The sequence below is a fragment of the Leuresthes tenuis genome, unplaced genomic scaffold (genome assembly GCF_036924035.1).
Source record: "Leuresthes tenuis unplaced genomic scaffold, fLeuTen1.0.hap1 SCAF_24, whole genome shotgun sequence".
In the NCBI taxonomy this organism is placed as follows: Eukaryota; Metazoa; Chordata; class Actinopteri; order Atheriniformes; family Atherinopsidae; genus Leuresthes; species Leuresthes tenuis.
In genome coordinates, this window is record NW_027325378.1 from 14,731,903 (window position 1) to 14,759,664 (window position 27,762).

The window sequence follows — 27,762 nt, forward strand, 5'->3', positions numbered from 1 at the left end:
TCATCTGACAACTTATCCAGGCCTGGCCACCCCAGCCAATTCAGTCCAAGAGCAGATCATCTGATAAGAAGAGAAGTCTCAATGAACTCTAGAATTTCCTTGCAGTATCTACTCCTGCAGCTGTTGTTGCCATTGTTGTCCAAAGAAAACATTGGACCAATGAACATACAGGCTTAGACTGGGCATTGTAGACAGATCTCCAGTCACAAATGACAGATGATGATGAACAGCTTTTCTAGACACAAACCCCATAACAACTCTGAAACATGGTGAAAATATTAAGGCTTGGAGTTCTGTCACAGCCTCAGAGACTGGGCAGCATTATTGATTCAGTTTTGAATTCTACATCATATCAAACAGTAGTTGAAAACAATATAAGGCCATCTGTCTGAAAACGAAGCTGGATATTTCAACAGGATAATGATCCTCTGCACACAAATCAAATCATGCAAATCTAAAGGCTTTTTCACACAGTTTGTTTCGGTGCGAGACTGCCTCCATTGTACATGATGTCTTTAGTGAATGTACAGAGGCAGAATGAGGAGGTTGAAGTTGATCCACTGCTGATATGCCTCTGAGCTGGAAAGGGATGTTGTCACAGAGACAAAAGTGTGTGTGTGTGTGTGTGTGTGTGTGTGTGTGTGTGTGAGCTGGCATCCCGGAATACGCCACTCTAACCAACAAATCTGTTGTCACTCAGCTGATCCTGTGACACCAGCTTGTCTTATCTAAGCACACACTGATGTGGTAAGTAGCCTCCTCCATTTGATATTAATTAAGTTGGTGGGAATTAAAGGAAGCAGGATAAGTTTTTTGCATCAGTAAGTTGTAACTACTGTGTGAAAAGGACTTTAGGAACAACTGAAAAAGAGGAAATCAGAGGTTATAAATATCAAACTCAAAGCCATTAAATGAATACTATTGAAATGTTGTGTTTAAATTGGGCAGTATATGAAATAAATATCTTGAAATTGGCTATTTTCAAATGAATAATCTTCAGTGGCTGTTGGATAATTACAAGAAAAGTACTTATTCTCTACAATAATAATACAGAAGCCAGTTTTCAACTATATCACCTTTTATATGTAGGCAAAGCTTCAAAGAGGATCAAATGTCTGCCTGTCCAAATATGTCTAAGAATCCAACAATTTCCACATACTTTTACCAAAACAGCATATCCATTTGGTGAAAACGATGGCAGATATAAATAAAGAAAATGCTATCTGCAAACATGCAGCTATGCGTAAGTGTTACAGATTGATTTTTTTATGTATCTATGAGGTTCAAATTACCCAATCACACTAAATTGTGTTTTACGTTTATTTAATTGAAATGTCCTCTCTTTATGCAAACATTTATTGCCAGCTTTGACCACAGATTATATATATATAAGCCTGTATATAAAAGTATGTGTATAAATACCTTTTGTTGTACTCATTAAATGTTACCTACTGTCTTGGCAGGTGAGCGAGGCTGGTTTCCCTGTGACAGGAGTCCCACACATGCAGTGAGGAGAAACAAGCAAGATGCCCATCCATGAAGAAAAAAGGCAAAGAAAACAAAAAGCAATACGTAAAAGAAAAACAAAACAATCCAACTATGACAGAGAAAATACATGCAAAATGAAAGAATAAATATGATAGGGAGATTTAATCAAGACAGAAATCAAAAGAACAGATGGTGGCATAAAACTAATAAAACATGCAAGATTTGTAGTTATGTGCGAATGTATGAAGTGAATTGGAAAGCTAAAAGTTAACAGTGGGAAGTAAATGGCAGCAGGCTGATGGTATAACATTTACTTTCAAGGCCATTAGAGCAAATGAGCCATTGTGCAGTAAACACTAAAGCAATCAAATGCTTAACATAGAGCATATTGATTGAGTGGGAGAGAAGGAGATGATAAAGAGACAAGTATGAGACTTAGTTAAGCAAAATAAAGCTTCCTGTTGTACCTCTTTAATGTTTGGTTTGGTGGAATGTAAAGGACAAACAAAATATTCAAACTTTCTACATTTTATTTCAAACAAAGATCACTGCAGTGGGATTCAAAGCTGGGTTCTTTTCAAATTTCTACCTTGTGTATTTATTCATTTTTTTCTAGCTCATCACCTTTAAACAGTCATATGAAAAAAACAGACAACTGTGAAGTGGTCCGGGGCATTCCATTACAAGGTAGAATTTAGTGACAAAGATCTTGTTGCCAGTAGGGCTCCCTCTGCTCTCTCCAAAGCTCTTGATCAAACACAAAAAGATCTCTATCTAGAGGCCGAACTTAGACCTCCTCCTGTGACTGGTTGGGTCTCTTCCTGCGTATTACATTGTAACTTCTTAAAGCAATCCTCCATTTGGAGTGAAGCAGAGATCACAGACCAGATAAGGGAAGGGGCTGTCACCTCTGTAACTGTGGTTACACACAGTCCTTCCCTTGCTTCTCGCACTGCTCAGATCTGTGGCAGACACACACACCTGAGCCCTGACACTTCAAAGGCCAGTCGACACACACGCAAATGAAGCGATGGCCGAGGCTTTATCTTGAAGCCATTAAACTCCTTGTTTCATAGCCACGGGTCGCACAAAGACAAAACCTTTCTTGCCTCTTTTTCATTTCATTAAATGACTGTACAAAAATTCTGAGAGATGAATCAGTACATGATAAGGTAAGGATGTTCAAATCAGCAAAAGTGATGAGACAATGGACTTTTATTGCAAACAGGGATCCAGAGCGTTGAGGCTATCACATCAGGATGCCTGATTGGAATTTGCAACAATCTCCTCTGAGCAGAACTTTTTCCTTGATATTGTGGAAAGTCTGTGATCCACCTCAGCACTTTTCCTTCTATCCGCAAATCCCTAAAACTATTTTAGCCGCAGGGTTTGGTCCGTAGAGCACTGACAGCTCAGCACAAAAGGAAAATAAAACAGAAATGAAATCATAAGGAGGAAAGTGGACTGATATTCTTTAGTTTGAACTTCTGTTGAACTTGAGGCACTGTAGAAAACCATCAGGACTAAACCTTACGACTTTTTGAAAAATATTACGCATAACTTTATCTGTCTGACAACTGATGTATAAACAATCCTAATCCAAAGAAATAAAAATAAAAGAAAAACCTCCAAGTACTAAAGTAATCCATTTCAATGGCAATAATCAAAGAAATGACCTCTATAAGTAAGTTGGTTTTAAACTGTGTGTGTCCACATGTGCGTATCATTATGTGTCATATGTCTGTGTGTTTGAGTGTGTGAGAGGGAGTCCTTGATTAACTTCATTAGCAGTGGCTGTGGCTAAGCTGGACTGAAGCCTCTTGAAAGAAAACACTGATTTCCCATAAAGCTGGCACATCATTAAGTTATAAGACAAACAGAAGTTTTCACAGTGATTGTCTGTATCTAAAGACTGAAAATAAAGTTTCTGAAAGTTTTCTTTTTAAATCAACAGTTGGATCTAATTACGTTTACATGGAGGATGCTTGCTTTCCACACATTAGAGTTAATAATAACACTATGTTTGTCTTCGAGTTCCTGTCCTTCACAAAGCTGATAATAACTGTTCTGACTGCAAACAAATGGGTGTACATGAGTCAGTCCTACATGATGGTTGGTAATTGTTTGAATTATGTGGGAATGAGTGCGCGCGTGTCTTACCCACGTAGAGCTGGCTGAACAGCTCTAGCCGCGTGTGTCCCTGTGTGGGAGCAAGCCGAGATGCCCGATAAGTTTGATCCAGCTGGAGAACCGCCTCTTTGATGTTCCGCTCGGCCATAAGGCGATGCCACTGGTCATCATTGAGGGGTGTTGCTGAATGCACTGTTAACTCCACAGGTCCATTTCCAACATCGAAGGAGAAGGAGACCACCTTAGGGGCTGCAGAAATACAGAAAGGCAGAAATAACTGATCACACCACATGAAACTTTCTAGAAGCCCAAACTGCCCATTTCATCATGAGCCATTCTGCAGATAGATTTTAATTCAGTCTCTTATCTTATTTCTCATTTGTTTGAAAGCCACTGACTTGTAGAGATTTAAAAATTTCAGCACAAGAGGTTTGGACAGGACAAATCCTGCAGGCCGTTGATAGGACCTGTTGGTTTTCATGGCAAAATGTTATGCAGCAGCATTCCCTTGTTTTCTAGGGGATAGGAAAGCTGAACAGTGAGAGAAGAAACAGAGAATGACACAGTGAAAAGGAAATAGAGGGTATTCTGGAAAGAAAAACGCAGGTGTGCATGACACCTTTGCTTTTCTGAAAGACTGGTTTTCATTATGTTTAACTGAGAGGATCTGTGAGAGTTTATGTGTTGCATGCAAGTGGTTTTATGTAGGAGTAAAGCTGTCGGAATGTCATGAAATTCACTACTTTAGTTCTCCGCAGTGTTTGACATTTAAGAAAACCAAAAGGGGGCAGTGTTAGTCCTTTTTATGACCGTGACCAGTTAAAATGCTCAGATATTTCAGACTCACTGTGTCTGTGTGATTGACTCGACCAGCTGACCATTCCAGATGTTGCTGCTCCAGCCGTGGTGAGTTCACTGTTGGATAGCCTTTCACCTCTCACCTTATGTATCTAAAAACTCTGTACGTTTCTGAATGTTTAATAGCCAAAAACAAGTGGTGCGAGTGTCTTCTTGTTGCAAACTGAGTCTCAACCTGATATGATTGAATAAATAGCCTCCAGGATTATATAACAATGCATTGGGCATGAAAACATGTTACAAGTGAGAAGCATGTCTCTGATTTCCTCCAGCTGCAAGCCATTGTGAGATTGTAGTTTTCTGAATGCTTGTCAAAGCAAAATGTTAAAGGAGTCTTCTTGACTTAAGGGAATAAAGCTACAATGAGAGAGACATAAAGAATTAATTTTGCTGCTGGACAGAAAATGTTCAATTAAAAAATTAAAACCAATTGAACTTTTTTCCAGCACTGAGAGACTGCTCTATAAAAAGTGCACATTCAGGATGGTGCCACATCATTGCCACTGGCACCAGTGTGCTGCAGCCATGGTGATGATAAATAGCTCTATACTTTACTGGCTCAATATAGCTTCATTAGCTTCTGTATTTCAGTGGATAATCTCATGTTGTAGTCAATGGGGAAATGAATTTTCTTCTTTTTTGTTTTGCGAAATCAATGTGCTTGGCTCGCTTCTTCTTTTTATATCGCTTTAATTGAATTATATATTTTATTATACAGCTATTCTCTCAGTCTTTGGCCTTACATTCTTTCTACAGCAAACTTAGCTCCTTCATTTCTGTGCAACCCCTGCTTTGGTTGTTTATTCCTTCATTTTTTCTTTAATGAATTTTTTGTTGTTGTTTGCTCTAAGTCTGTTCTCCTTTTTTTTTTATTTAGCCACGCATTTCTTGACCCTGTTGCCCCTTCTTCATATGTTACTTTCATCATACTTGCATTTCTTTGAAGTTTATTTGTCTCCTAATCTACTGTATCTACTGTAAGTGTTGACCTTGAGACACCGGGGTCTCAGTCCAGCCTAGAATGGTAAGACTTTCAACCAATATCTGCACCATTTATATTTCCTCAGTGTTAAGTTAACACAAGTTGTGATGCGCTATTAAGGACTTCCCCAGAGCTTTGTTATCTTATATCATTTTCAGCAGCAGCAATAAAATCCCTGTTGTAAAAAAAGAAGAAAGAAAAAAAACCAACTCATGAATAAGTCACGCTTGTTTCTTTCCAACCCTTAATTTTTGATTATCTACTAACCCTGGTCTCTACTGAGATTCCACTTCCTTAGTGTGACAAATACTGCTTTTGTACTGTGACAAACTGTTAACTCCGTGCCTCATCTGTCTGTCTGATACATTCCTCCTTTTCACCGCTTTTGACATCTCATTTCTTTCTTGCACTCTAAGCCTCCTCTGCTCCCGCCAATCTTGTTCACAAAGAGGGTGCACTAATATGCCAGTGAAATTTTCATGAAATCTTTTATCTTTTTAATTTGATGTTTCAGTCATGCAAAACATGTAATTCATGAGTTTACTTTGCACCTACACCTAATCTATTGTTTAAAGATACCAACAGGTAAGCCTTGGATTTGTCTTGTTTATGATGATTCTTTTCTGAGTATATTGAGCTATTTTGTCATTATTCAGTGATTATGCTGTTTCATTGAACTATTCGTAGTGTATTTTTTTTAATTCACTGTTTACTGGTTTTCTGATACATTATCACACAAAAAATGTTCAGTCTCCACCTGTATGATCATAGGTAAACAGTGTGCTATGCCAACAAGTTCTTTCCGTAATGGTATGTCTCGCAACAAAACATTTGGAAACCACTGAACTACACCAGCTAAACTGCTCTCATCTTCATGTATTTCAGCTAAGAGCTGAGGCAACGGCACTCACGTCTCGACTAATCTGCTGCCACAGCAACAGGAGACAACTTCTTCTCTCCCTCCTCATCTGCACCATACCGCATTCTTACACTCTTATTATTACAGACATAACTTCTATGCACAGTCTAGCTGTCACTAGATGCCACAATGAAAAGCCTTGTAACTGATGTACTCTTTCTTAATCAAACTAAAAGTGATCATGCAAGGTACCGTGAAGTATATCCGATGCTTGAATGAGCCAAAGAAACAAAAATGCAGCCTGCTTGCTTTTTTTGACAGCTGTATTATAATTTTTTTGACATGTTTATCTATCTAAATGACAGATACATTTTTTTTAAAAAGAAATAATTCTTATTTTCTTAAATCCAAGGTTCTTGGTTCCTGTGCTCTCTACCCTGTTTCCTTTCTTGTAGACATTGTTATATGAGATGCAGAAATCATCTCATGAAAAGCCTGCCTGAATGTGCTGAGTACATTAACCTACAAGATAAATCTGAAAAAAGGTGCTTAAATGTTTAAGCATCCACAATATACAGCCCACAGCAGCACACAGACAAATGGACACATACAAGGCATTTGACAGCATTTAGCACACTGAATTAATGATGTCTGTATACTCAGTGTGGGCTGCAAGGCAGAAAGGAACAACATCACTAATTTTAAAAGCTGAAAGAAAGCCAATCACAAATCACAATACCCAGTAGAAACAAATCTACAGCAATTCTCCGTAATCACACTGAACATTGTGTGCGTGTCTGTGTGCACGTTTGACAGTTTTGTGTGTTGTTTTATCACCTATGTAAAGCAAGATGTATGTACCAGAAGTTTCTCTCTGGATGCAGAAACCAAAGCGCCCTCAAGCACAGAGCTTGCCTCGTCTGTTTGCATAGTCGACATACATGTCATCAGTGTAAGTGTGGGTGTTTTTACTTGCATGTTGGTTAGGAGAAAACTCTGTACACATTTTTTTTTCGCTATTTGACTTTTGCATTTATCTTTTCATATGGAGGCCAAAAAAGCCAAATTGTAAATTATGCGGCAGCACAGCACAGCACAGACAAATGATGATAAATAGTGAAAGAGACTGAATGTCTTTGTGTGAAAGATCACTGCTTGTGTGGATGTGCATGTTTGTGTGTTTGTCCAGTGTGAGGTTCAATTTGGCTGTTCCTCATCTATTTTCAGATGGCTGGCAGCGCATTATCTCTTCGATCTCTTTTCTGTTATACTTACTAATTCTTTGTTGTCTGTCTCATTTGCTTTGTTAGCCTTTCCCTCTATGTTTTTCACTCGTGGGGCGAGCTGGACAGACTGTACCTTTTAAGGGTGGAAATTCTATTTAGCCGCGTGCCAAAATGACAGCGACAACATACCTGCTGCTGTTGAGGCTGAAGCAAAATTTAAACTTCTAAAAAATTAAGCATCCCTTTGCATAAAAGGGGCTCTTGAAATACAACTTGCTTGCCTAATGCTTATCAGAAGGCAACGATGTCAAGAGTCTCGACTGTTTCTCTGTGTTTAAGAAGAGCAGATATGGTGAGATAAAGACTGCTATTTGATATTTTGCTTTAGTGATAACTGACTGCTTTTCTTTTTGGTTGAAAACTAGATATTGCATTAAGAAGTCAGAAAGGCATCTGACAAAGCTGTACAGCCTAAGGCTAAACTTAAAAAGTAAACTGTGTGGTTTTGGGTCTTTTTGGTCTCCCCTGGTTATCAGACTTAAATATAACCTCTGGCTAAGACAGATACTGAGAGTGCTGTCTTTTAAAGACTCGAAATATATGGCATATGGCTTATGACACAGGCTTTCCCTTGAGCCACAGAGAATGCAAAATGTCAGCATTTGTGTTTTTAGGACCTTTTTTTTATCTGTCCTAAGCAGTGTCACCAATTAATTTCAGACAGTTCTGAATAAGTCTTTAGAACTGTCTCTCAAAAGGGTTGTCTCAAAAATCTGCCTCTAACTATCAAGACTCAAAGACGGATATGACTTTGGCTCTGCTAAGGACACCATATTACGTATTGTTTATTTGCTTTTCTTTTTTACAAGGTTTCATGAGTGTATCAGCGAGTGTGTGTGTGTGTGTGTGTCGAGGCTCTGTGCATCTGCAATGACAAAGCCATGCTATTCTAGCTTAATGCTGTCATTTCATGCCCTGACTGGATTGCGGTAGATAAAGTTTTTGCACCGGCGAGAGGGCAGAGATTATGTGTGTGTTTATGTGTGTGGACGTGCATGCGAGTCATTTTGCAATTGTGTGTCTAAACATGTGCTGTGGGGCAAAATGTGAGATGATAGCAAGGAGAAGAGAGGAAATCAATGCGAGGGCATTTTGAAAGCCTCAGGAGACACATGCACACACACTAACACAAATTCTGCAGCTGTGACAGGCAAAATACTTATAGTCTTCGTCTTTTGTGTGCACGTTTTAAAGTCAAACACCAAACCCTTGTGGCTATTTCTTTCTGCATTTTGCATGTGCAGGATAGCATCACTGCATATTCTTATTTCTGCAAGAGTAAGTATGTTCATGAAAAGGCCTGCATTTGACTGTATGAGTGACTCAGATTAGAATATAAAAAGCTTATGAAGCGAAAAATCTACCAACTGACATAATGTCAATCAGTGTGTTGGCTTCAGGCAGAATTTGGGAAATTCGATTTTTGTATTTTTGTATCTGTTCACTGGTTGACGTTTTGACACAAAATGGCAGGCCAAGCACACCAGCAGGAAATAAGAGACTGTTTTCCTTCCAAAACTATGCTCATGGGTTTTAGCATTCACACATCTAAGCATTTCAGGCATTTGCCAATGGTCTCGCCTCTCTTTCACTTTGAATGGAGTGAAAACGTGCATTGCAGAACTTAATTCTGTGTCAGTTGCTTAGCTGCGGTAGTATAGTTTAAGGTGGAAAGTTGAGAACAGTTCAACTTTATCAAGCAACAGCAGAGGTACTAACCATTTAAATTGCCTGACTAACCGTGGGTCTCTTGACTGATTGTAGCTTTAATTCCAAGTATCAGGCCCACCCACATCTGGCGTTGAAGCAATGCATTTGTGTGAATCCTGCTTAATGATCTTGTTGTAAACTGCAAGCATTTAAGCACCAATGATGATCATTTTTTAACTTGTAAAGTAATTTTATTACCTAAACCCAACCAGGAAGTTACACATGAGTTTCAGTAAAGTGTTGTCATGTTGCAGCTATCACATTGAACTCACATAACATGAAGGGCGTGGTCGAAAAAACCCACCATCCACCCTGCCCATATCCTCCTTATGAAGATTTTGCAGCTTTTTAAATGAAAGAATTGAGAATGACTTCTGCTTTGATGTGGATACAATCATATGTGTGGTATTTCCCTCCTCATCCCTGTAGGGATAGTATTATACAAGATGCTGTTATGGGTCATATCTAAGCATTAGAACAAACAACCTATATGTTTGTTTTGATTGGAAGACTTGGTCAACAAGGACCTCTGACATCACATCTTCAAGATTCTTTGAATTCTAATGAGATGCAATTAGTCATCAGTCGGCAGCCATGCTGTGCCAGGAGTCCCCTTCACAAAGCAGCTCTGTGATTAATTTGATGTGATTTTAAAATTCTTGATGAAAATGGTTCCACTGTGGCAGCAGGGAATTTAATTTGAGCCACTGGAACAGATCATAGACGCCTGCTGCGTGACATGCCAATCATAAGTCTCAGAGAGGGCTTGGAGACTGTTAAATCTGTCCCATTGTTTGGTGTTTAATTTGTCTCTTTCGCCTCTCCTATGTTGCCATCTCTTCCATTTCATGTTCTAACATTTGACAAGTTTCTATTCAGTTTTAATTGAATAAATGAATGCCTTTATGGTGAAAATACATACAGATCACATACCATTTTGACACATACTAACCACATAAACATTGTTGCAGAACAACTGTCTGCTCTTTTCACAAGCAGAAGAGACAAAAAAGAGCCTTTTGAGGAACCAATTTTTGCCTCTCCAACCTGAGAGCCAAGTTTCAGGGAAATAGTTTCCCCTCTAAAAATCAGGAAGTACTTTCACCAGTTGTTGATTTATAATGTATGTTTGAATTTTTCTCAGTAGTGACACTGGAAGAATGCAGTTTCCCTTGTTTGTATAAGAATTCAAAGAGAGTTTGAGACAGCTACATTTTTTTATATCTCTGCAACCTTATTTGTTTAATTGTCCAAGGGCTTTGGCAGCGACAGTGGAGAGCCTGTAGCTGATGTGAACATGTTAATTGTAGCAGATGGAACTTCCTTCATTTATCCATTTTTTACACCCACTTTATCCCACTTAGGAGAAAGGGATTGTTATGGGGGAGCAGGCCCACCCAGGAAATCTAAGTACTTGAGTTTGTGTTGTTTTTAACAACCTTTTACTAAATCCCAGAGTGTGTCTGTATGATACAGATAGTGAAAGAGATTATGTGAAACTGCAAATGTTTTCTCTTTGGGAATATTTTAGTCTATTCAGAGTGTGTTGTATCCACTGAACACTGAAATACAAATAATTTACAACACTGGATCAGTGTGTATGTTCTATGTGATGGAAAAGGTTTTGGTATTTTTTCTAAGAGATATAAATGCACCTTTTCACAAAAATGCTTTTTTCAGAGTTGGAGAAAGAGAAAGAGAGAGTGATAGAGTGTTTGTATGTGTGAGCGAGGTTTTGTGTTATGTCATCCCTGAAAATGGATGATTTGGTTAAACAGAGATTCATAATGGACATAATTATTGCACACACCAATTACCTTAAATAAATGATTGCTCTGTCTTGCAATCACATAAAGTGTGTGCTATAATCAGCAAGGTAAATGCCTGTTCCTAGTGCGTGTGCCTGTGCAAGCCATTATGTGATTCAGTGTGTATGTGAGTGACCGGGCGCACCCAACACCACCGGACGGACTGCTCGATTAAACCTCACACTTGGCTAGATAAAGAGCTAACGTAAGAGTGAGAGAAAAAGAAAGACAAACACAAAGTAATGACTCTCATGTATGCATAGAGTCACTCTAAAGCATCTTACATTTGAGCTCAAGACGGATGAAGTCAGTGTTGCCCAGGTTTTCCAGAAAGACTCCATAGGGCGCACTTGTCTTGAAATAGAAGGAGATGTCAGCGCTGGTCTCACCCTGAAAGGTTGCAAAGTGCAGGTAGGATGACGGGGTGGTGAATGACGCAGCATTCCAGTAGTTATCTGTGGAAAAAAAACCAAACAATGACAATGCTGAGTGTTAATTCTCTCTAACACCTGCTGTACCCTCTATTAACGCTGTGGCAAACATTTCATAACCCGTTCTGATCTGATAAGCCGAAGAATGAATTCCACTATAGTGCTTTCATTTCACATAGCTATCAATACATTTTCATTTCATTCAAGAGCCATCAAGCTATTCTGGATAAAAATACTACTATCTCATGTCTGTTGTTTAATTGTGCTCCATGAATTTCTCTTTAGTAAAAACTATTTCACCACCTATAATTGTATTTCTTTTTTGAGGTTTTAACTGCCTACAATTTCCTGCAACTTCCGCAACAACCAGCAGAAGGTTGAAGATCATTTCTTTTTCTTTTAAATGAGGACCTGAAAAGGCAATAATGGCACATTTTTGATAACTTTGCTAATGATTTTTGAATTAGGGGAAACCAGGGACATTAATGAAGACAAAGTAGCAGCACACTGAATGGCTGCTGATGAACTATCAGACTGTGGTTGATGAAGCGATTTCTGTTCTGTCTTCTCCCCCCCTTCACCACGCCCACGTCACTCAAGGAAGATGAAGAGCATGGGGAAAAGGGTGGGGGCAAAGGAGAGGACATGCTGAGGAGAAATGACGGAAGAAGTGGTAAGAGGCCGGGAAAGGGTGAGAGGATCGAATATTGAAGAATGGATGGAAAAAGAAGAGAAGAGGCATGCAGAGGGTAGATAAACAAGAAATCAAGAGAAGCTGGGCTATGGGGAGGGCAAGACAGGGGAGATCTCTTTGATACCTCAGAGGATTGACTTCAGATCCACATCTGAAAAAAGCTGCGTACACAAGTGAGGTATGAGTGGAGGCACAAGTCAAATTTTCTGTGTCAAAAAGGGTTTAAAAAATGGATATTTCTCACATTGTGACATTCCCAAGTTATTGGACCTGTAGTCTAAAACCAAATGGAACACGACTTCTATTGAAAGAAAACTATTAAAAGGAGCAATTTCTCAAAATGGAGAAACTTTTCCAGATAGCCGGTTAAAGTTGTTTTTTGGAAGAATTTGTAAGTGGGCGTATACCCTATTTTTGTTTTTTGCATGTTTGAGTGCAGGAATCCAGCAGCGTTTGTGTCTGCTGGTTCTGTGTGATAAACGTCCTCCAACGACAGGGTTGGGCTCATCCTCTCTCCTCATTGCCTCACATCCCACCACAAGGGGCAAGGGCAAATAGCAGGCAAGCACACAAATACCATACACAACAATACACACGTACAACAGCCTCCTGATTCTGACTTCATAATTAGTTGAAATACTGTTTATTTCTCTATTTGGAGGCACAGCCAAAAACAGGGCTAAATTGGGGCCTAACAGAAGAAAGCATGCAGAGTCTACAAAAAACAATAATTATGTGTATATCATGATGCTCCATCACAGAGGAAAGGTAAGCAAAAGACCCATAGTTAATGGATGTAAAATGCAGTATAAGTGACTGTAAGAACTTGCTGCAGGACTTGAACTAAGAATAATGATGAACTGACAAGAAATAAGCTGAAGTGGAGCTGAGTTATCGGGCAGATTTACACACTACCTCACAAATGAGCACAAACAGAGATAAGATGAAAAAGTGTCATGTACTCAAGTAATCATTTGCATCCACTTAATGAGACTTTAAGAGCATCAAGCATAGGATTCAAATATGGTTTCCAAAGACATAAAATAAAAAAGGGCAATTATGCCTTATTCCTGAAGGAGGGGTAGAAAACTGGGAGAAAGTTGGAGGAGAGGAAAAAAAAAGGGATCTATGTGTGAGAACCCAAGGACAAAGAATTGGGGAGTTTATAGAAACCCAGTGTTGCAAAGAAAACAGTGGTAGAGAAATAAACATTGGAAGCCAAATCATGAACCTCAGATTGTCCTCCTGTCAGCCTCACCTTGGCTTTGCAATGGGACACACATTTCAGTGACACATTAAAATGCTTACCAAACAAACAACAATTCCCTACTAATATTTTTTATCTCAACCAAAGTTCTACATTTCTGCTGATGTGGCACACCAAGCTTTGAATCAAGCCATTTCTTTTATGTGTACATGTGGAGGCTTTGAGTGAATACAACAATAGACGAGAAAGCATTAAAGCAAAATGATCTATTGTTGGCAAAAGGCATGTTTTTCCTCGTTTTTTTGTCAAACCCTCTCTCTTTGTTCAATAGATTTTTCAAGGTAATGCTAAACCAAAACAGAAATCCTCATCCTGTTGTACTGTCTTCTTCTGAACGGTCTTGGACTCTGTTTGGTACACGAATGTGCACAATGTTGGCTTGGTTAAAAATATCTCAGATGTACTTTTAGTTCTTCTGAAGAGCTGCTCTGCTGCTGCTATACAATTCAATTACATTATCGGTACATGAATTTGAGGCAGATATTCTTTTTCTAACTTTCTTTAGAAAGACGCAACTGTTTTGTGGTCTCAGAAACTCTTTTCTGTGGAATTGTGAGCTCTAACACAATTCTACACATTACATGAGAGACATGTACAATGAAATAAGAAACATGTGCAACAACTGAGTGCTGCTGTCTAGATGACAGAAGGATATTCATATAGCTGCATTTATGCTTACAAAATACACTTGATACCTAAAAGCTCTGAAGTGATAGAGGACAGAGACGAAACAAATCTTAAGCTGATATCTGGATTTATAATGTTCATGCTCTTACAGTTTACAGGTTCAGTCACAACTGTTATAAGAATGTACCTTATATTCTCAGTAGGAATGCTATCACTTGTGCTCAGGTCTGTGCCAAAGTGATATTTGATGCACATATAGTTGCTTAGAATATTTCAGGCAGTAAATCAGTCAGTCCTTCACAGCTTTGTGAAGTTGGATTGGTCTCTCATTTCAAACATGGTTGAGAAAAATGCCTGATGAATTCTTACTGTGTTTACATCATTTTCTGTACTGTACATATCATAGAGACGATAAGTGAGCAAGATCCAGTTCCAGTCAATGAATGGATTTTACAATTCTTTTATATTTGTTGTATTCCTGGATCTATGGAGTCATTTAACTGAAACATTTTGTGAGGTGAAAACCAGAAAACAGCTGTTGACCTCTGCATTGGCACACAGGGACGTGTTAAAAAGAGGAGAGAGAGAGAGAGAAATAAGAACAAGCTCAGTGAACTGTGGAGGCTGACATGATGTGAGACAGAGCTTGAGGTGAAGTCTGGGTCTGAAAGCCAACTGGATGATTCATCTGTCTGTGCTTGACCACACAGGTCATGTGCCAATACCAACAGATGGTTTGGATGAGTGACTGCACTGCCACAGGTCATTAACACGGACATTTTCAGGCACACAAACAGAGACACGTAAAATGCACAACATGAGCATTCACATTAGAAATACAAAAAATATATGCTGCTGGAAGGCAGAGAACACATACTTAACAATAATAGCTCATTAACAATGTCTTCTTTTCACTTTGAATCCTCCTCGCAGTGTTACATATAAATGACTGGAAATTCATCTGATTTCAGCAGCTATGTGAGAGAAAACACACTGTGACATCTAATTTAACTTTTCCATTTTCTACCTATACTTCCAGTTCACACACCTCTAGTTAACGATTTTTTCTCATCAAAGGGCTTAGAATGGCCTCATCTACACCAAGTGCCCCTCAGGGCATGGTTCAGATATGACTGTTCAAAACACTTGAAAATATATACAGTTCTGCAACGAGTTAAGGGGGCTGGCACATGGAGCATATATTTCTTCCTCACGCTCATTCTTTTATTTCCATTGAGACCTGTATTTAATCTCGTTTGTGTAATTGAGCCATCTGTGTTCTGTCATTTTATGGTCTAGGTAAAGTATATGCAGGGTAAATGTAGCATTTGAATATTCGGGTAATTAGTTTGTGTCTGTCATTTGAGACCTGCAAAGCTTTTATCAATCTTATTGTACAATTAAGTTGCTTGTCATACATTTTTAGCATGGAACCGTCAGAGCTAAGAGTCGTACAAGCGGAGAGATGATATGAAAGAAGGAGAAATAAGAACGCTTTAATTATTTTCTACCTAATTATTTCTACAAGCTGTCATTGCATGGATCTTTTTTAGTGTTTATGCTTAAAAAAACCCATAAGAGATTGGAGTTGAATTGTAATGACGATGTCATGAACATTCAATCGGGGCAATTGAGCCCTTTTTTCAAGAAGTATCTTAGAGCAAGGAAAAAATTATTAATGCATCTAAAGAATAATACCTGATGAGCACAGTCGAAAAAAGAACGAACAAAGAAAAAACACAATTCATTAACTCAGTCAGATAATGAAGCTTAACTTGCCAAGAGAAATGAAAAAAATTTGCTTGAGGTTGAATGCAGTTCTTTCTTCTTAAATGGTGAATATCACTGGAAACTAATCCTGCCACGATTAGTGTGCACTGCAGTAGTTATGAACCGCAGTTTTAGGATTTGTATGAGGCAGCGTGGGCAATTTTGACAGTAGAGGGCTATAGAGCTATACCACTGCTTGATTATTACCTCTTGCCAGCGATACTGTGATAAAGTCAACATGAAGTCTACAAAGTTTGTAATTTGTCATACAATATGATAAATGGGGCTTAGCTGCAAAAATAATCATGGTGAATGACGGTGTCGCGTAACTCTGTAATCAAGTGCTGATATTAAAGTTGTAAAACAACATTTTCATGGTAATAGAAAAAAAGACAGCGTACAACTCTCTACAGAGGGCCAAGTTATTAATTTGAAAGTCAAAAGTTGTACATGAATCTTGAATGACAGTTTACTGTTAAGCCTCCCAAGTGATATGTTGAAAGAAAGAGAGGCAGAATGAAGATGAGTTAGAGCCTCGATTGGAAAAGATCATGGTGCATATAAAATGGTATCAAGTTCATAAAATGGGAACTGAACTGCTTAAGAATATTATTTACAATTGATTTACATTAAATTAACAAGATATATAATTTTGGTAGAATTCATTGTATTGTATGTTCGATTTTAAAAGGCAAAATTTGTGAATGTCTCCCTTAATGATAGACGGTCTTAGTCAGAATTATGGGAACTCCTGAATATCAAATGAGTGTCATAAAATGGCTATAATCACTAAAATAAAAAAACCCAACAACTAAAGACACAAAAACGCTTTGGACAGTTCATCTACTGACGGGGAAGGTGAGCTGGATTTAAACCATCATGGGACAGGTTTGAGTTGTAGTCACAAGTCTCTAGCTTTCTAGAAACTTCTTTCAGCCAGAAAAAAAAAAAAAGAATAAGAAGCTTCTTTCTCATGTCTGGCAGTCTTTTCTTCTCGCAATGGCAGATTTCAACTCTTTCCAAAGGTTTTTAGCAGATTAAGGTGAAGTCTGCTGCTGGACAGTTTAAACATTCTATCTTTGATGAACAACCAAAGACTAGCTTTCTGACACTTTTCTTCGCCTTGATAATTTTCTGATTTCATCAATCCTGCTACTTATTCAGTGCCTCCAGAATCAGAAGCAGCAAATCTGCTGTAATCTATCTTATTCTGTGTGTAGTTGTTTAAAAAGTTGTGCTCTTTGATCAGAAATGCTCCTTGGACCTGCTCCTGAGAGCTACACTTGGCACAGTGTGAAGTGTATGGTTTTGGCTGGAACCATGACTTCAGATTGTTCCAGGTCAGCCTGGGGCATCTTAATGGCTTTGGGAAACGTCTTGATTACATTATATGTTGTTGTTGAATTTGAAAACCTTTGGCGTTTGTCTTGTAGCCTTTTCAGAAATGTTATGTCACTTGATTCAAGCATTTCTAATGCTTTCAGACAGCTCTCTTGTCAAAAGGGTGCCAGTGATTGTGTCTGAAGTGACTGTTTTTTTCTTTTTCTTTTTTCATTTCACTACCAAGGAGACTCTCATGCTTGTACCAACGGTTGATTTAGAATTGCCAGTGCCCTTAAAACACATGTCTTCGGACTGTGAAAAGAAGTCAGAGCACCCAGAGACAAACACAGAAACAGGGAAAACAGGGAAAACCTCACACAGAAAGGTCAAGATTCAAACAGAGAAACCCCACTCCCCTTGCTAGCCCAATATGAAAACATTTGAAATACATTCTTTTTTTCTGTATAACTTCATATGGGTATACTGAGTGGTAAAAATAGAATGCACATGTATTTCCTGCTTTGTTTAATTTGCTATCTCTTATTTTAATTTCCATCAATTAAAATGTCCAAACCCTTTTAACATCAAGAAATGGGAGTGATTTCTCCTTGTCTGCTTGTGATTGTATGGAATGCCATTAAACTAGCCTTAGAAAGAAGCTTCATTAATGATAAGGCACGTACACACATGCACAATAAGTTGCACTCTAATGCTTGCGCACCTACCACAGACAGAGAAAAACAGACTCACTAAAGTGTGCATGTGCGCTTGCACACAGTCCACCTTACTAAAACTTTTCCTGACTGCTCAAGACATTTGTCATTTGCCTATGAAAACCCATTATATGGCAGCCAATCGGTATTGCTCTCACTGAGACAGAGCTCCATGCACAGTATGAAAAACATCAATCATACACGGAGTACCTATTCACGTGTGAAAATTTTAATACACATTTAATTTGCCTTAATGGGCCAATGTATAATGTATGCCCCATGTTCTGGTGTCTTGGCCAGCACTATGGGAAACATACCTCAAAGTCATCTTCATTATAAACTTTGTTAATTTGGTCACTCAATAAAAAAGAGGATGGCTCTCTTAATCTCTTTCAGACACAAAGACTCATGCAGTGCCAAGAGGGTAAGACAATGGAAATATGGCTCCAGTCAAGTGACAGAAAGATCTATCTTTTGTAATGGTGTTCCACACATTCCTACACAATGGATCCCTATTCACACAAACAGATGTGATGTCATGGGTTATTAAATCATGGTCAGTTTGTATGAAATTCATCTCTGTGATGAAGGGACATTAGTAATAGTGGCACCGAGTTGCTGATGAAGGCACCATGATCAGCGTGACACTGGGGAAGAAGAACGGCAGGTGTTCTGTCATGTTCTGCACCCTTGACATAACCAGGCCACTTCCTGTCTGTAGAACAAACTGATGGATGGACTCATAGAAACAGAAATGAGAATAAAATTCAAGAGAAAGGTGAAAAAACATATTTATGGTATTGTAGACTATATTCATTTGCACCTCATTCTATGTTTTCCCTTAAGAAAGAAAAAAGGGGAAGTTAATGGACTTTTACATTTTTTTTCTATGAAGTATTATTATTTAAATGAACGTGTTGCCTTGGACTAAATATCTATATTTGCTTTTCTGCTCCAAAGGTATCACTTTAAACAAAACATCTGGTGCTGTAAAGCTCAACCAGTTTATTTTTTCGAAAGAGGAAGAAAAACAAAGAAGTCAGTGAAATCCCAAAGACAGAAACACTTAATTGAGAAATGTATACGGGTATGAATCTTTATAAAAGGTAACACATTTAGAAAGGTGGAATCACACCGGTGTATCAGCTGATCAGTACTGGACAATAGACAGGAAAACATATACTGTTGTCTTTTATCGTAGTTTTATATTCCGGCCACAATCTGCAATAAGAAAAAAAATAAACTTTTAGCCAGCCAGAGTCATTTTAAACAAACAAAGCAATTTCTTAGCTCCTCCAAAGATGGCAAAAGGGTTTCAGTGCAACACACAGAGGCCATGTACCTCCGGTTCATTCAACAGGCATCAACTGCAGACACCGCAAACAGACAGAAGACATCCACAATGTGTTTCTCTGAGGCAGGATAGTGGCTTATCTTGACAAGCTGACAAACATCAGCCTGTGTGATCTTAAAGTTGCTCGACACCAACAGCCCTCACATAAAAAATCTTGAAAAAAAATATTTCTGCTACAGAATAACTCCTCATGGTCGAAGCTACTCCTTTGGGGTTTGTTTGGCTTTATGTCACTGGGCTAATTTTGCCATTGCTTGCAGATATTTTGCCATAATGAATTTGTGTGAAAGCCCTCTAAGATCAACCAGAAGCTCAGAGACATTTCAATTCTAAAGTGTGGCGTTACAGATGTGATGTAATGATTTTGTGCAGACCAAGGAGAAACACCATACACAGCGTGGGAAGATTCAGGACAAAGTGAAACAGTCCAGAACACGAGTTGCACGAAAAGACAAGTTGTCAATATTGCAGCCCTGCAGGATCTAGGAGTGTCTTCCAGCTGACCCAAAGTCCCACTGAGAGCAGCATGGCAACGATGATTACAAGAGCCAGATAGAAAAAAAAGAAGGATTGGATTGCCCCTCAATCAGTGGATATGTGTTCTACTGTATTTGACATCTGATGTTTACCTGAGAAACAAGTGCAACTACAGGGACTTAACGAACCAGATGATGGGGAGGCAGACACATACACATACACATTTAGAATGTAATGGCTGTAAAACAAATGGAGAAATTACATAGTTTTACATATTTGCCCTACAAATGGTTGCAATCCATCTTTACTTAATCAACACACTCCGATTTGTCGAGCAGGTTGGACTGGCCAAGTTCGAATGCTGTGTTTGCAAACATTTACTGCTTAGTTGGCCTTTAATTTCCACTGGGATTTTGGACAAAGAAACAGTCAAAAGAAAAGAGTGAAAATAATTACGTATTAAATTACAAAGCATTGAATTTCAATGTTTGTGTGAGCTACCATTGCATCCATGCTGTGAGGTGAGGTGTGCTAACCACCACACCACTGGGCAACCCGTTACCACTGAAATGTTTAAGTTACATAAAGGGGCTGATATAATATGACAAACACCACAGTTGCGCTCCTTTAATTGCTTAATGATAACAGAATAAAATCCTGGACCTCTGGAATTTTTGTGCAGTTACAATAAGCCGAAAACAAATATGAATGGTCTGTTGAACTGAGGTTTGCAAATCCTTATTTGTGTGTGATCTGCTTTCATGGGATCTTTCACTTTTCCACAATTACATATCTTTATATATCAATTGTGATGATGACAGCTGATAGTGGCTTGTTTTTTCTGAATAATGTGACTTTTCAAATGTCTTCACTGAGGGTGAAAGGCTGCAGGACACAGGGACCAACAACTTGAAAATGTTTTTCCCATCAGATAGAAGAATGTACCTTTTGGAACCCAGAGTATCATGAGTTTAAGATACAGCCTCTTACATGCTGCTGAGGCTTGTCTGTCTAGACTATTATCTTAGATTCTGGACGATGCAGTCTTTTCAATGCTATTTAATTCACTCTTGAATGAATTTTGTCTTTATTCCAGAATAGTTTTAGGTTGTTTCTCTTAGATATATAATTCATTACAGGAACATCTGTGCTAAGTATGAATTGGTCCCAAAGTAGAATAATAGTACAGAATAAAGCAGTAGTGATAGATATAGTAATTCCAAGTGACAGCAACATCAAGAAGAAGGAGCATGAGAAGATCGAAAAATACCAAAGGCAGAAGGAGGAAATTAAAAAGATATGGGAAATGAAGGCAACTGTCGTAATTGGAGCGCTGAGGGACGTGATCCTCAACCTGGGAGAATAGCTCTAGCAGATCCTTGGAACAACATCAAAGGTTGTAGAATCCTCAAGCTTCTAGGCCTCTGGCAGAGGAGGGAAAGAGGAATGCTGCACAAGTTGATGAACATAACGGACCACACTGCTCACCCTCTATATAACGTAGTGTTGAAACAACAAACAAGTGTTTTCAGTAAGTGGCCTCTTCAGCTTTGCTGCAACAGAATGGTAACAGAGATCACACCTGCAAGCAGCAATAACCATACACAACGACAACTTATACTGACTGAATAAAAATAAATAAATTACTACAACATTAGAATTTACCTTTGCAGTGAATAAATAGTTTAATTAATTTCAAAAGCTCGCTGGATTACATTAACTGTTCACTACAACATCAAATTAAAGAACTCTTCTTTGCTCCCCTGACAATTCAAAAGTGATAAAAACAGCAAAATGGGAAGTTCTAATAAGAGCTGTATGAAAGAGAATGTAGGTGCTCTCCTCATTCAAACTTTGATGAGCCCTTCACAAAAGGTTATGCAGCTGTATCTTTACAACCTGCTGAGAATTAGTTTGAAAATGAAACCACTCCTCTTTCGCAGATTACTTGGAGAAGGTCATTAACACATTTATTGCTTCTCAATTAAGCTAGTGTAACGGTAGTCCACTTGCCTCATTCAAAGCTTTTATATCTGCAGCTAATAAATGTTTTCACCTTCCTATGCAAGCCCCTCTAAAGTTTATTCTAAGATCTAACTGATAACTCAGAAGCACGGGGAGAGTTAGCTTTGAGTTAGATTTCTAATCTTTGTATTTTTCCTGAACCAAAATTGACATTTGCATACATACCAGAACCTGGCTGTCTGTTCCACATGTCCCAATATAATGCTTGATCTTGAATCAGCGAAAGCAATTTTCTATAAATTAATTTTCTTTTTTTTCCCTCTTTAAATTGTACGGCTTTATAACAAATCAGTAAGCATTTTATTTTAAATTTGGACTTGTATGCTGTTTGTTCAACCAGTCCTGGAAAAAGTATTCTTATTATCAGTTAATTTGCTAATATTTTTTTTTCAATTAATCAGTTTGGCACCAGTGAAACTGAGGGACAAAAGTGACATCTTCAAATGTCTGCTCTTTTTGTGGACAACAATTTAATTAAAAAATCATTAACACAATTTTTGTATAAAAAAAGAGCAATTTAATCTTTTCTCAAAAAGTTTGCCAACTCCATTTCTGTAGATTGACCAATCCTCATTCATTCTAACATCGTGCTGCACACAAATACAAACACACAACTGATTGCAGAACCTGAGTACGTATGCATCAGTGGCACAATACTTACTATCTCCTTGGCAACGAAGTGGTCCAACAGTGAGCTTGGCCTCAGAGCCTGGTCTATTTGTGTCACCAACGGCAACCTGGCTGACAGGCAGGTGTTCTTTATTTATCAAGAGACCAGAATCTTCTCTCCTGCAAGATGAGAAAGAAAAGAGGATCAACATGACAAGCTGAATGCTCCTTTCAGCCTCTTTTAAGTGCCAATATTAATATCCATCAACAATTCCTTGGATTTGTGGTGATATAACTGATAAGTGATTCTGATACTAAACTGAGGCAAGGCTTTATCTGGAGATACAAAACAGTCGCTTTTATGGTAGACATATGGCAGCTGTGAATATATAATGATCTTGAAGCACAGCACTTGTATGCACAAATATGACACATACTGCAGCAGTGTGTATAGGACAATATTTTATGTAGACGATAGTAAGCATTCCTCTAATGTTAGAAGTAGGGGCATTGAGAGCAGGCAGAAATACAGTATATCTGGATTGTTCATGACATGAGGTGCTGTGTCAGTTAAAATATAACTACATATAATGCGTTCAACTGCTTGAAAACAGTATTTCAGTTCCTGAGTGGTTGTCTTTATATGAGTCTACGTGAGTATACATTTGAGACGTGTATGACTAGAGAGGTATACATTATTTCCTCCTCAGGCTCTGTGCTTAAGAACATTTTAACTAAGAAAAAAACAAAATAAGAAAAAAGGATATTAAAGAACCAAGTCTCAGCTTTAATTTGAGTGGGTTTACATCAGTATAGTATGGGTCCTCAGGAAGTGAAATGCTGCTCCCTGGGATCAAGACCAATTGATTTGGCCGTTATATTCCAAATATTCCATCTGTTCACTCTGAAAAACTCTTTTTTTTGGACTTATGTTTAGGTTTCTTGTGCTGTAGAGACCTATCAGGCTGTCCAATGAATTTTTATGCATTCGGCTTTATCTATGGACACAGAATGGGTCTGTTCACCTCTGAGTTGATCCTTTTGCTTCGGTTAGGGTGGCAGTTAATTGATGCCATGCAGCTCCAAACTATATTTTCAAAATGAGGTTGTGATTTTTTGTTAATTTTTCTCCACGCAGTTCTCTTTACCATCTACAGTAGGTACGATACTTCTTTACCATCGTTCTGACACAGGTCTATTTTTATCAGTCTAGAAAACTCAAGTTTTTTTTTTTTTTTTTTTCTCTGCAAGTGCAACCCAGCCATCCTGCTGTTTGCATCTTGTAGCGAATCCTTTGAGGTTCTGGCCAAATTTTCTCTTGATCTCTGTAAAGGAAACATGTATGCCTACACGGTGAAAAACATGCTTGACTTGCTGTGAAATGAAATATGTGTTTTTCCCTCACAGTGGAAATGGTTTTCTGGTCATACATAAGACATGTGCTCCTTGGTCTATCTGCCATTTAATATTTTCTTCTTTTCCCTTGTATACCTTCTTTTTGGAAAGCAGCAACTGTTGATTTTTGCAAAGCAATTGGCTTTGATATCCCACTCCTACACTTTTTCCTTTGAGCCTCATTAACATCAGCTGCACTTGTCCATGCATTTATTTAATCCTGATATTTACTGCTGACACTTGGTAGGTAAATGCTGTGGTTTATATCAAATTTCATTTTCTGCAATGCAGCCTGAAGATTAAATTAAATTTAAATAACATGCAACCCAATATGTGTGGTCTGATATCTACAGTACATGAATATTAATACAATCATGTAATCATGTGTCATCATCTATACAAGCATCTGCATAATAATAGTTAATAACTGCATTATTAACTATTGCAATAATTGCATGATGACAGTGTAACAATGTGTAATAGGACTTCCTTTTTCATCATGCATGTCAGTACTAGTAAAGTCTATATTTTGCTATGCTGATAACTATGAAATAATCAGTATGGAAAAATAGATAATTGTTATTTAGGTGTCAATTAAAAAAAAAACAACTGAGATTTAGCTATATGCACAGTTTTTCAAAATACAATATATTAGCTTTATACTAATTATCCCAACTGACAATACAAGTGCTTTGGTAGTTCATACATTAAAAGTTTAAATAACAGCCATTACTATATTTCAGTTTTATTGTATATCTTATTCTCTACATAACTTAATTGAAACTTTAGCCATACTATGCCATTTGGAAATTAAACTGTGAGATGTAATTTCCAGCTGTGTTTGAGTACACATGTATCCATGTGATGTGGTTGTATAGATATGTGTGGGTATATATGGTGCCAAAAATATGGGAGGTGATGAAAAAAGTTGTTGTGGTAATATTTCAAAAACCCACCCTTACCAAACAGTGACACACTAATGCATACAATAAAAGAAGGGAGATGAGTAAGTGTAGGGATCACTTGTAATATCATTAAAGGGAGACATGGGAGCAAAGAAAATCTCTTCTGGCTAACACTCAGTAATTACTTACACACATATGCATGCACTAACAGACAGTGATGCAATTGGTTTTAATGAAAATATCAATCAGGAGGCTAAAAGAGCTTTGAAACACAAACTCCTGGTTCTGGAGGTAAACATTGCCAATTAAAAAAAACACATAATTGATGATGGCATTTATCATTCAGTCATTATAGTAACTGAAGTTAGACACCTCATCATATTATCCAGCTAAGTTGAATTGCATACTACTGATCTGTGAAAACATGAGTATGAGGAACAAATGCTTCATTAAGGCTTCTAATTTGGTGGCAAGATGTTCTTTGGAGAGGTTAAGTAGGTATTCTGAGTTGTTTAAATGTGAGAAATTGGGTGAAACACCATAGTAGCCCCCTCGACTCCCCTCATCCTCCAGGAGCCATGAATCTCAGTTCCAGGTTCCTGAAATTTTTTCAGGCCAAAGTGGCTTCTATTCAGCAGCAGCTTCTACCACCTCGTTCCCCTGCATTACACAAAGCCCAGGCCCCTTGTTTCACTGCTCCTGCCGCGTCCCCCATTGCACCCCTCCTCACCTGCTTCTCCCCTGTGGCCACTATCCAGATTGCCAAGCTGGTTGCCAAGGCCAAGACCTCCACCTGCTCATTGGACAGTCCTGCCCAACGATTCCCCCATCATGGTAGACATACTGAACTCCTCCATTACATCCGACATCTACCCAACCAGCTTCAAAACTGCCTCAGTCACTCATATTCTAAAAAAAAAACATTTTGGACCCAGAGGAACTAGATAACTACCGGCCAATCTCCAACCTTCCCTTCCTCAGCAAAATCCTTGAGAGGGCTGTTGCCAACCAACTTCACCAACACATGTCCATCCAAGAGCTCTATGAACCCCTTCAGTCTGGCTACCGAGTACACTATAGCACTGAAACTGCCCTCATCAAAATCACTAATGACCTCCTCATCACTGCCGACTCTGGTTGCATCAGCATCTTCATCCTTATCGATCTTTTTGCAGCCTTTGACACCATCTCCCACCCAATTCTCTTCACCCGCTTGTTCGATTACCTTGGCATCACTGACTCCACCCTCTCGTTTTTCCAATCATACCTCTCCAGTCGGAACAATTTGTCACCCACGATGTCCCCCAAGGCTCAGTACATGACCCCCTTCTATTCAACATCTATCCATCTATCAGTACATGTTCACCACCACCCCCCAGTCTCTGGTCAACTGCTTCCTTGAAATAAAAACCTGGACATCATCAAATCTACTCAAACTACACAGCAATAAAACAGAGCTCATGCTATTGGCCATCAAGACCCTACTCAGGAAGGTTGGAGATTTTCTCCTGACCATTGACAGTTCCACCATCTCTCCATCCCCAGAGGTCCGCAACCTGGGAGTGCTCCTCGACTCCACCCTCTCAATCCAGTCCCACATCAAATCCATCACCAAATCTGCCTTCTTCCATCTGAAAAACATTGCCAGACTCCAAACCATCACTCTCCGAGTCTGTGGCAGAAAAACTCATTCACTCCTTCATCACCTCCAATTTAGACTACTGCAATGGTGTCCTGTTCGGGGGGTTCCCAACAAAGCCCAAGTTGAAGTTATTCTAATCTAACGTAAGATATACTTAATGTTTGGTTTAAAGGACCATACTGTTACAAGTGAGCTTTAAAAGGACTCCAATCTGACAAATAGGGTGAAATAAACTCTAAGAAGAACCTTAATGAAACTTAGGCTGGTAAGGACTTAGGAGCAATCAAACAACAACAAAAGACCCCCCATGTAATTTCTTCAACGTGTTTCTGAATACCACAGGGGAAAATTGTAAGGACTTCAGAAAAGATCCAATTACAAAGATGAATGACAAAAACTCCATCAGCTTCTTAGTCACGCACGTTGTTACTACACTGTTTCATGCAAGCAGTATAAATGTCAGTAACCCAGTGACAATGTTAAGGGATTTCATTATCAAAGTCACTAATCTAGAACAACAAAAATGAACCGAACCTCCCAGAATGTTTAATATAGTGATGTCACATTAAGAAGGATAGCTCAGGCTCACTGCTCTGACCCTATAATTATGAACTGCAATCAATATCTTGAGCCCTGCTTTGTCCTTCCTATAACTGTGATGCCACACACGAACGTTTCTGGCCAGAAAGCAGGGAGCAAAAAACCTACATTCAGGCACTACTGGGCCACACCCCTCTCTTTATCTGATTTGTCCGACATGAGTGACCAGTCCTTCCGACTTGGCATGCCTCCTGTCGAATAACCTCTTCCAGCCAATCTTCCCAGGGTACTGTCAGCTCTTACCAAGCTATTTGCTCAAAGAAGCCTTACGGAATTGCAATGTATGCTCAATAGTATTTCAAATGAATATTCTTCTCATTAATGAGAGAAAGGACTTAAGAATGATACAAGCTAAAAGTTTGTAGGGGACGAGGTGCAAAGCAAATATAAATATCCCTCATTGAGGTCTTTCAAAGCAGTTTACTTGAAATCGTGTACCAACTGTTTGGTTTCAACAACATAATGTAATCTCTTAACAATTACAGCAATTTTTTTTACCAACACCATGAGAACTTTTTTGCTGACAGCTGATTCTGATAACTGAAATTCAAGTCAGTGAATAGCTGAAAGGGAAAGTTTGTGTACCTGTTGAACTTTTGTGTGACTGTCTGACTTACCATTGTTTAGCATCTGCATCACAGTTGCAGTCGTACTTGGGGTCAGTGCAGTTTCTGTCAATGCCACAGGCACATTTCTGGATGCCAGGCCCTGAGCCTCCCCAGTAGAATCGCTTCTCACTGCCTCGGCCCACCCACCATGTGTAGGGGGTCCCATCTGGGGAACAAACACAAACAAATCTGTAAGCCCTA

General features: G+C 38.7%; 1 protein-coding gene across 2 annotated transcripts in view; it reads right to left on the reverse strand.

Moving 5' to 3' along the window:
* cntnap2a (contactin associated protein 2a) overlaps positions 1 to 27,762 on the reverse strand; it is a 304,756-nt gene that overhangs the window by 31,350 nt on the left and 245,644 nt on the right. For both annotated transcript variants that reach the window (XM_072378428.1, XM_072378427.1), the window contains exons 16-19: positions 27,571 to 27,727; positions 22,464 to 22,591; positions 11,406 to 11,576; positions 3,649 to 3,867 (exon numbers count right to left, since the gene is read on the reverse strand). In XM_072378428.1, coding sequence (XP_072234529.1) covers positions 3,649 to 3,867; positions 11,406 to 11,576; positions 22,464 to 22,591; positions 27,571 to 27,727 — 675 coding nt within the window. The remainder of the gene's footprint in view (positions 1 to 3,648; positions 3,868 to 11,405; positions 11,577 to 22,463; positions 22,592 to 27,570; positions 27,728 to 27,762) is intronic.